Source organism: Salminus brasiliensis, chromosome 3, assembly GCF_030463535.1.
Source record: "Salminus brasiliensis chromosome 3, fSalBra1.hap2, whole genome shotgun sequence".
Classification (NCBI taxonomy): Eukaryota; Metazoa; Chordata; class Actinopteri; order Characiformes; family Bryconidae; genus Salminus; species Salminus brasiliensis.
Genome location: NC_132880.1, coordinates 11,761,133 through 11,772,318, shown reverse-complemented (window position 1 = coordinate 11,772,318; position 11,186 = coordinate 11,761,133). Strand labels below are relative to the sequence as shown.

General features: G+C 42.4%; 1 protein-coding gene across 5 annotated transcripts in view; it reads left to right on the top strand.

Annotated features, from left to right (window-relative positions):
* Positions 1-11,186, top strand: part of tmem200b (transmembrane protein 200B) — a 36,760-nt gene that overhangs the window by 12,663 nt on the left and 12,911 nt on the right. For 4 of the 5 annotated variants that reach the window (XM_072675467.1, XM_072675468.1, XM_072675466.1 and 1 more), the window contains one exon: positions 225-3,759. The exons of the other annotated variant lie outside the window; for it this stretch is intronic. In XM_072675467.1, the coding sequence (XP_072531568.1) occupies positions 266-1,492 (1,227 nt within the window). In that variant the 5' untranslated portion in view covers positions 225-265 and the 3' untranslated portion in view covers positions 1,493-3,759. Of the gene's footprint in view, positions 1-224; positions 3,760-11,186 lie in introns of those variants that run through there. 5 annotated transcript variants of the gene reach the window in all.

Sequence of the window (11,186 nt, the reverse complement as noted above, 5' to 3'; positions counted from 1 at the left end):
ATATTTAACAGATATATATATATATATATATATATATATATATATATATATATATATATATATATATTCGAAGTAAGCTGACAATTGAAGTTAGCTGACAATGAGGAAATGGAATAGAATGAGGAAACACTTATACACTGTACATTGTACCTGAATTTGATGTGGGCTCAGAACCCTTTTTATATCTTTGTTTTAATATAGCCTTTTTGCACTCTCCCTTGCAGACTCCCATTAAAGTTTGTCCTTAAGAGGGAGGGCTGGAAGCATGAGAACTCATAAGATTCAAACCCAAGCTCCAGCCACGCATTCCCCCCAATGTTTGCCACGCTTTGGTCTGCGTTCACAAAGGAAGAAGGAGAGTGTCATCCAGGGAAAACTGCGCATCCGCTCTATTCCAGGAGCCTTCCTTGTGCTGGGTGTGGTGGTAGTGATTATTGGCACAGCACTGGCAGTGGCAGGGTACTGGCCATACCCAGCACAGCGCACAGCACTGGGTGCTGTAAGCAACAGCTTCTCTGGGACCTCACAGGCATCTGGATGGGGCTTGGGAGCCAAAGGGCTCTTCTCCACGACCAGCCTGATCCACAATGAAAGGATGAAACTCTTTGGCCCTGTCATTATGGGAGTGGGTCTTTTCATTCTTATTTGTGCTAATACTGTGCTGTGTGAGAACCGTGATAGGGAGACTCAGATGCTGCTTGCTCAGATGCAGAGTGTGATCTGTTCTGTATCTGCTTCTGTGCCCTCTGCGGACCTTACACAGGTGAACTCAGTGGCCAGGCACTACCAGTGGGTTAGCAGCCTGCCTGCAGCACATCTGAACATCCTGTGCTTTCAGGAATTGGCCTCCTCTGAACCGCTGCTGCAGGTCAAAACCATAGAAGAAGAAGGAGGTTCACAGCAAAGAGCAGTTTTGTGCACTAAGGTTCTCCATCATTGTGAGTCTTACTCCACCCCCTCTATTCATTCTTCCAAATCTTCCAATTCCAGCAAAGTGAACTCCAACACAGTCTCAGAAGCAGAACAGGGAGCCAGCTTCAGCCAGAATGCACAAACAGAGATCCACTGCAAGCTCAGTAACTGCCTGAGTGCAAGCTCTCTGTCGACTCTGGATGGGGAAAATTGGGAGTTAAGTGTGCTTCCTGCAAAACGTTCGCACAGCATGAGCTGCAGGACTAAACCACACACGCTACCCAGGGCTCTACTACGCCAGGCAAAAAGGGCTGAGGAATCTACAGATCATTTCACATGGCTCCAGCGACAGTCCAGTTCAGAGATTTGTGTGAATATGACAGGAGTCAGGACAGTGACCCTTGACTTTGCACTTGTGGATAAGCAGTGGCATCACAGTTGGCCTCGACTTGATCTTGGATATACCAGGAGGTATCTCAAACTAGAAAATAAGGAGGACTCCGTAGACAAGTTATTGGATCTGCTTGAACAGCAGTGTTTACAGTTGGACTGGAGCTTTGGCTCGGGGCCCTTTCAGTGAGCACAGATCTTATGATGCCATGGTCAAATTAACCTTTTAGCAGCTGACATGCTTATAACTGTTTATGGAGTTCTTTCCCTAGGCCAGAAGAAGTACTAGTTGCCCACACAAAGTCATTTATTATGCTGGCCTAAAGTATTTTGTTTGTTCTGTGTGGAGTATAGAGGAGATACCAGTCAAAATACCATTTATGTTTCAAGTAGAGTCTCTTTTGCCCTCCATTCTATGGGTATCTAAATATTTAATATAGGGCCAAGCGACAGGTGAAAGTGTTTGCAGTAAAGTTTTTTAAGATGAGAAACATGATACATTTGCTGTTGTGACAAGTTCTGCTTGTCCACTTTGCTTACATTTTCTGAATGCAGAAAGAAGGGTTTGAGCTGTAACAATCTAAAGATTATAGTTTTGATATAAAAATGACCTGCTTTTGTTTTGTGAAATCTGTACCACAAATATACTAGAAGATTCATGATATGTACAGTTGCTTGCAGAAGTATTTATATTCCTTGAACTAAATGTATTTTGTTGAGATTTTAAGTAATAGACCAACACAAAGTAGCGCACAATTAATCATTTAAATTAATGAAATAAAAATCTGAAAAGCATGACATGCAAAAGTATTCAGGGCCCTTTACTCCGATACCCCTATATAAAATCCAGTGAAATTAATTGCCTTCAGAAATCACTTAATTAGTTAAGAGTCCAGTTGTGTGTAATTTAGTCTCAGTAAAAATACACACATGGACAAAATGGTTGGTACCCATCGGTTAATGAAAGAAAAACCCACAATGGTCACAGAAATAACTTGAATCTGACAAAAGTAATAATAAATAAAAATGCTATGAAAATTAACCAATGAAAGTCAGACATTGCTTTTCAACCGTGCTTCAACAGAATTATTTAAAAAAATAAACTCATGAAACAGGCCTGGACAGAAATGATGGTACCCTTAACCTAATATTTTGTTGCACAACCTTTTGAGGCAGTCACTGCAATCAAAGGATTCCTGTAACTGTCAATAAGACTTCTGCACCTCTTAACAGGTATTTTGGCCCACTCCTCATGAGCAAATTGCTCCAGTTGTCTCAGGTTTGAAGGGTGCCTTTTCCAGACTGCATGTTTCAGCTCCTTCCAAAGATGCTGTTTCACAGTAGGGACAGTGTTCTTTTCTTAATATGCTTCATTTTTCCGTTTGTGAACATAAGAGCTGATGTGCCTTGGCAAAAAGTTCCATTTTTGTCTAATCCATAGGACATTCTCCCAGAAGCTTTGGGGCTTGTCAACATGTAGTTTGGCAAATTCCAGTCTGGCTTTTTAATGATTTGTTTTCAATAATGGTGTCTTCCTTGGTCGTCTCCCATGAAGTCCACTTTGGCTCAAACAACGACAGATGGTGCGATCTGACACTGATGTTCCTTGAACTTATAGTTTTTCTGGACTCTTTTGTTACCATTCGTATTATCTGTCTCTTTGATTTGTCATCAGTTTTCCTCCTGCGGCCACGTCCAGGGAGGTTGGCTACAGTTCCATGGATCTTAAATTTCTGAATAATATGTGCAACTGTAGTGACAGGAACTGTTTGGAGATGGTCTTATAACCTTTACCTCTAAACATGCTTGTCTATAAATTTTCTAATCTCCTGAGACAACTCTTTCCTCTGGTCCATGTTGAGTGTGGTACACACCATGTCACCAAACAGCACAGTGACTACCTGTAGCCATATATATATATATATATATATATATATATATATATATATATATATATATATATATATATACAGTGTGGGCCATTTATATGGATACACCTATATAAAATGGGAATGGTTAGGGATATTAACTTCCTGTCTGTGGGGCACATTAGTATATGGGAGGGGGAAAACTTTTCAAGATGGGTGGTGACCATGGCGGCCATTTTGAAGTCGGACATTTTGGATCCAACTTTAGTTTTTTCAATAGGAAGAGGGTCATGTGACACATCAAACTTATTGAGAATTTAACAAAAAAAAAACAAAAAAACAATGGTGTGCTTGTTTTAATGTAACTTTATTCTTTTATGAGTTATTTACAAGTTTCTGACCACTTATACAATGTGTTCAAAGTGCTGCCAATTGTGCAACCCTCTTCTCCCACTCTTCACACACTGATAGCAACACCACAGAAGAAATGCTAGCACAGGGGGCCTAAGGGGGTCAGATCGGGAGACAGATCTCACAAAAGTGAGTACATCCCTCATATTTCTGCAGATATTTAAGTATATCTTTTTATGGGACAACATTGACAAAATGACACTTTGACACAATGAAAAGTAGTCTGTGTGCAGCTTGTATAACAGTGCAAATTTATTCTTTCTCTCCAAAATGTCATGTGACTCGTTACTATTACTAGGTATCAGGTGTGCATAGGGAGCTGGTGTGTTCAATTTTGTAGTACAGCTCTCACACTCTCTCATACTGGTCAACATGGCACCTCATGGCAAAGAACTCTCTGAGGATCTTAAAGGACGAATTGTTGCGCTACATGGAGATGGCCAAGGCTACAAGAAGATTGCCAACACCCTGAAACTGCAGCACAGTGGCGAAGATCATCCAGCGTTTTAAAAGAGCAGGGTCCCCTCAGAACAGACCTTGCGTTGGTTGTCCAAAGAATCTGAGTGCATGTTCTCAGCCGAGTCACATCCAAATGCTGTCTTTAAAAGAAGTGCTGTCAACATTGCTGCAGAGATTGAAGAGGTGGGGGGTCAGCCTGTCAGTGCTCAGACCATACGCCGCACACTACATCAAATTGGTCTGCATGGCTGTCACCCCAGAAGGAAGCCTCTTCTGAAGTCTGTACACAAGAAAACAGTTTATTGAAGACCTGTCAACAAAGGACATGGATTACTGGAACCATGTCCTATGGTCTGATGAGACCAAGATTAATTTGTTTGGTTCAGATGGTCTCAAGCATGTGTGGTGGCAATTAGGTGAAGAGTACAAAGATAAGTGTGTCATGCCTACAGTCAAGCATGGTGGTGGGAATGCCATGGTCTGGGGCTGCATGAGTGCAGCAGGTGTTGGGAAGTTACATTTCATTGAGGGACACATGAACTCCAATATGTACTGTGAAATACTGAAGCAGAGCATGATCCCCTCCTTCCAGAAACTGGGTCGCAAGCTAAAGTAAAATAAAGGTGTAAGGGTAGAGGTGATTGGCTGGCCAAGCAGTTCGTTGCCAGTGGTTTAGACATTAATGGCTGTATATTGAGTTATTTTTAAGGAAGAATAAATGTACACTGTTATATACACAGACTACTTTTCATTGTGTCAAAGTATCATTTTGTCAGTGCTGTCCCATTAAAAGTTATATACTTAAATATCTGCAGACATGTGAGGGGTGTACTCACTTTTGTGATACACTGTGTGTGTGTGTGTGTGTGTGTGTGTGTGTGTGTGTGTATGTACGTACATACATACACACACACACGCACACACAGTGGGGAAAAAGTATTTAGTCAGTCACCAATTGTGCAATTGTGTCTCCCACTTAAAAAAAAATAAGAGAGAGGCCTGTAATTGACATCATAGGTAGACCTCAACTATGAGAGACAAACTGAGAAAAACAAAATCTGAAAATCACATTGTCTGATTTTTAAAGAATTTATTTGCAAATAATGGTGGAATATAAGTATTTGGTCACCAACAAACAAGCAAGATTTCTGGCTGTCACAGACCTATAACTTTTTCTTTAAGAGGCTTCTCTGTCCTCCACTCATTACCTGTATTAATGGCACCTGTTTGAACTCGTTAACAGTATAAAAGACACCTGCCCACAACCTCAAACAGTCACACTCCAAACTCTGTCGAAGGACACCAGAAACAACATTGTAGACCTGCACCAGGCTGGGAAGACTGAATCTGCAATAGGCAAGCAGCTTGGTGTGAAGAAATCTACTGTGGGAGCAATAATCAGAAAATGGGAGACCTACAAGACCACTGCTAATCTCCCTCAAGATCCACACAAGATCTCAGCCCGTGGGGTCAAAATGATCACAAGAACGGTGAGCAAAAATCCCAGAACCACACATATAGGCCCACTGACTGATTACAAGATTGTAGACACCTGTGATGCTTATTAGAATCCCTTTGGTCACATTATTTTCAGGGGTACCATCATTTTTGTCCAGGCCTGTTTAATGAGTTTACTTTTTAAAATAATTCTGTTGAAGCAGGGTTCAAAATCAAGGTCAGATTTTCATTTGTTCATTTTCATAGAATTTATTATTACTTTTGTCCGATTCAAGTTATTTCTGTGACCATTGTGGGTTTTTCTTTCATTAACTGCGGGGTACCAATAATTTTGTCCACGTGTGTACACCCATTCTGTGAAGGCATCAGTGGTTTGTTATAGAACACTAGTGAACAAACAGCATAATGAAGGCCAAGGAACTCAACAGATGGGTCAGAGATAAAGTTGTGGAGAAGTTTAAAGCAAGTTAAGAAAACATACCCCAAGCTTTGAACATCCCAAGGAGCAAGGAGCAATCCATCATCCAAACATGGAAAAAGTATTCTACAGCTATAAACCTCCCAAGACATGGCCGTCCACCCAAACTAACAGATCGAGCAAGGAGAGCACTGGTCAGAAAAGCTGACAAGAGGCCCATGGTCACTCTGGAGGAGTTGGAGCTGGTCAGCATTAATGGGAAGATGGATGGAGCTAATTACAGGGCAATCCTGGAAGAAAACCTGGAAAGGAGATTCACTTTCCAGTAAGACAGTGACCCTAAACATACAGCCAGAGCTACAGAGGAATGATTTAAATCAAAGAATATTCATGTGTTAGAATGGCCCAGCTAAAGTCCTGACCTAAATCCCACTAATTTCATGGCAAAAATCGCTGTTCACAGACATCCAAACCTGGCTGAGCTTGAGCTATTTTGCAAAGAAGAATGTGCAAAAAGTCCAAATGTCTCTATATGAGCAAATATATGCAGCTGTAATTGCAGCCAAAAGTGTTTTTACAAAATATTGATATACTGAGTACTTTTGCACGTCACACTTTTCAAATTTTCTATTAGATTAAAATTTTAAAAACCATTTCATTTCCACAAAAAAATCATTTTTGTTCCACTTCACAATTATGTGCTACTTTGTGTTGGTCTGTCACTTAAAATCTCAATAAAATACATTTAACTTCTTATTTCACCAGTGCAAAAGCATATAGCGAATGAGAATAGACTTTTAACTGCGTTTATCAGAGTTCCTGCATGCTCTAAACTAACAACACTAAATTCTGCTGTGTTGACAAAATCTGTCACTGTCTGTCTGTCTGTGTCTCTGTCTTATTCTGTTTAGTGTTTTTGTATGCTGTGTGACAGTTTACAAATTAAATGCACACTAAGCAGTATCTACATTGTAATGTAGATTGTAATGTGGATAAAGCAGTATCTACATTGCAATTTAATCAATACATTATTACATAGAGCATGCATTATGCCTGTGTTACAAATAAAAGGCAAAATAAAAAATATTCAAGATGTAAAGATGCCTTTGTGCTATGAGATTTTGTTCCACTTTTGCTTGACCAGAAATGTATGTACACTCACTGAGCACTTTTACAGAAACAGTGATATACTAGATACAGTGTTATCAACTTTTTTTGGTGTTATTGGAGACTTTTGGAGACTCTGGAACTTTACACTTGCAGTGCTCGGCCTCACATTCAGAGCAGACCCACACTGCTCCACATCCACACTGCAAATTAACTTTGCATGCTCAAAGCCGCCGCTGACCCCACCCCTATTTACAGAGCGGGATGTAAAAATAAATGCAGTCTTCAGTGTGACATGAAAATAATTCTCTGCATTTCTCAGTCACTCACTCGCCTCAAAACAAAAAAAAAAGAAAGAAAACAAAACAAAACAAAAAAACGAACACTGTCAAAATATCTCTTTTAACGTCACTTTGGCGGTCTCAAGCCCAGATAAAGGAGGAGGGTTGAAAGTAGAGTAGCAATTCCACCCACATATTTGATTAAATTTGAAATGCTACATTTACCAACACAGGACAAAATTGATTTGTGTAATTTATGTAAAAATGATTTATGTAATGTGCATCCAGGCATTAAAGTGATTAAGTTATTTTTAGAAATAAAGGCAAAAGAATCAACAGAAGAAGTTAATGTATTCAGAGTTCATTTATAGTTCTAACACATTTAGGGTGTTTTTTTACTCACTTATTTATCTCCCACAACGTTATCCCTTAATTATACAGCTTCAAATACAAGCAAATTAACAATTAGGCAAATTAGGCAGTAACATAATTTAGCGACTTTTAGGACAGCCAATACCTACTTTCTTTACTGAGGAGTTGCCAACACTGACTGAATATGGCCTTTATCAAAACAGCTTTTCTTCTTTGTGGCATGGATTCCACAAGATGTTGAAAACATTCCTTTAATACATTATTACGTCACACAATTACAGATTTCTCAGGTGCAGAACATGCTGCTGATCTCCTTTTCCACCACATCCCAAATGTGTTTTATTGAAATTTTATACAACCATTATATACCATTTATACAGAAGATTGAATTAGGTGCTAAACAGCCTGGTATGATCTGTAGCCTCATTCTGTAGCCTCATTCATTCCGACTATGATTTTTTTGGTTTGCTGTATAAGTTCGGAAATGATTGGACCACTTACCCATAATGGAAAAGCCTAAATTTGTCATATGATTGACAACATTGTCCAGCAAAACGCTTTCATCTTTCATCAGAGATTTATTTACCTATACCTAGTGGTGTTTCTTTTAAAGCTTTGTTTTAAGTGAGGAATATTATGTAGTGGAACGCACTGACTGCCCTAAACTATGAACTGCTTATTTTATATTTATATTATATATTATATTTTACCTACCAAGGCATTTATAGCCATGCCTCCACTTGGTTCCCCAGCTGGATGCTGAGCCATACAACTTGTGAAGTTGAGGGTGGAATCAGATTGTATCAGAGTAAAGATGATGAGCAGTATGGCAGTCTTACTCAAAGGCCATTGTCCAGGATGAGGATCACTGATGTAAAAATATGTCTGTGTGTGATAATATATATGTGTGTGTATGTGTGTATCAAATGTACAGTTTAACCCAGAAGTTTAGTTTATATATAGACTATATTAAAAGACACATATGCATTTTAATCCCATTTTACCTTAATTAGGATTACCAAAATGAATTCTGTTTGCTAAATGCCAGAATAATGAGAGGGAATTTTTAAGGCAATTTTATTACTTTGTTCAAAATCAATAGTTAAATATACTAAGATTACTATGTCTTTAAACAATTTGGGACAGCCCATATGATGATGTCATGTCTTTGGAAGCTTCTAATAGGTTTATTTTGCAACATTTGAGTTAATTAGAGACACATGTCAGCCCAGCGGCGCCACGCCCCCCTGGGGGCGGTTTCGGGCCGCGGTCCACAGGCTCCTTGGGACTTTTCAGTCGATGTTGGGTTGATTTCAATGTTCATGTACTTTCTGTTCCTCCCGTTGGTTTTCTCACCAAGGACTTTTATGTTGACAGCGGTCGAAGTAAGACGCCATGTTTTCTGTTTAGTTCTGATTCGTTTCACCTGAGAGCTGGAGTACAAAGGGAGCAAACGCAGATGCCTCGTCGCCGAGAATTACTCTTGCGATGCCAAGCTGTAAGGTTGGCTTCACGTTCATGAGACTTCTAGGAGAGTCTACAGGTTTCGGTAGTGTATGCTCTATCGGAGCGGTTTCACGTTCAGAAGGAGTTTGCTGTTTGGGTCACCGGTTGGTCGCCACTGGGATTTGGCGTCCGGTTCCCTGGCACTCTAGTCAAGTAAGTTTATTAGCGCCTGACGAGCGTGGTTTTGGGGGGAGGTTTTGTTTTGCCAGTTTCATTGGTTTCTTTGAGTTCTAGCCTTCCTCCCTCTGTTTGATTTGCCCATTCTCGCTTTGCTCCCGGGCTACGTTCCAGCCTCAGGTAGTCTTCCCAGGTTAAGCCCCATTTCTGTTGTCACCTGTTTGTTTCTGTTTCCGGTTTTTGGACCCTGTACTTTGCTGCCTCGTTTTGTTGTGTTTGTTTGTTTGGTTTCATCATTAAAGACTTCATTCTTGCATTGCTCTGTCCCTGCGAGTGTTCCCTTGTCTCGCCTAGCCAGGGTGACAGAATTCTCGGCTGACACCCTCCGAACAGCGGGGATGGAGGCCTTGGATCACGCTGTTCGCGCCTAAGGTCAATTCTTGGGGCAGCAGCAACACACTCTACAGAGCGTGTCAGAGACTGTCGGCCACCTGGCGCAGCAACAGGTGGGCCAGCAGCAGCAAGTCACCCAACTAGTGGGTGACGTTCAGGGGCTCACGAATCTACTTAAGACTTCGTTGGAGCCTGCTAGCTCTCCCAGTCCCGTCTTCACACCCCATAGCGCGTATCCGGTAGGTAAGCCTGATTCGTACAGTGGCAATCCAGAGCTTTGCGAGGGGTTCTTGCTTCAGTGTGAGGTCTTCTTTAAGAACTCTCCGACCGGCACTGACCAGGCGAAGATTGCCTTTATAGTATCCCGGCTCGCAGGGAAAGCTCTGGATTGGGCCACTGCCACCTGGATGGAGCTAAGCGAACGATCCCTCTCGGATTACCTTAAACATTTTAAGGCTGTGTTTCTACACCCCCAAGAGGGACTCACCAAGGGCAACCTGCTGCTGCGGATGGAGCAGGGTATTGGCCGCTTGGCCCCTGAGGAACGCAGTCAAAGGACCAGAGAGGGGCTGTTTCTACTGCGGGGATGCAGGGCATCGTCGCAGGAACTGCCGGAAGAGGATCCTGATGGCTTCCTGCCCAAACACTGATGGGCGCGGGGAGGGGGCTCCTCGCGCTAATGCGGTGAGTCTGCCCGTTCAGGGGCTTGTGTCACGGTCGATCACGTTGCCGGTATTAGTGACCTACCAGTCCCAGTCTGTGTGTGTTGTAGCATTGATCGACTGCGGTGCGGAGGGGAGCTTCCTGAGGGCTGACATCGTGGAGCACCTGAGGATCCCGGTGGAGGAACTCCTGAGACCTCTCCGCATCACCACCCTGGACGGGCAGCCCATGGGTCCCGTTACCCACGTGACGACTGGGGTCCACCTAGCCGCCAGGTTTCTTACACCAGGAGGAGGCCTCACTGCTGGTGCTCCCGGCCTCCGAGCATGAACTGATACTAGGTCTGCCATGGCTTAGTAAACACAACCCTCACATTTCCTGACCAGACAGGGAGATAGTGTCTTGGTCCTCGTATTGCCGCGCACACTGCCTCAATCTCGCCCCCTCTTAGAGTCAGGTCCACATCTGTGGAGAGTCCTGAGCCAGAGTCCCTAGTCGTCCTGCCGTCCGAGTATGCGGACCTTGTAGACTTCTTCTCTAAGTCTCTAAGCTGCTAAGCTTCCCCCCCACCGCCCGTACGACTGCGCTATTGACCTAGTGGAGGGAGCGGTCTTACCCAAACGTGAGTTTATCCCCTCACTAGGGAGGAGGAACGGGCGATGGAGGAGTACATAGACGATGCCTTAGCACAGGGGTAAATCACGCCGTCTAAGTCTCCTGTAGTGTCAGGGTTTTTTTTATTTAGAAGAAAGGGGGGGGGGGGTTGAGGTCGTGTATAGATTACAGGGCGCTTAACGCGATAACCAGGCGCTCCCCCTATCCCATGCCATT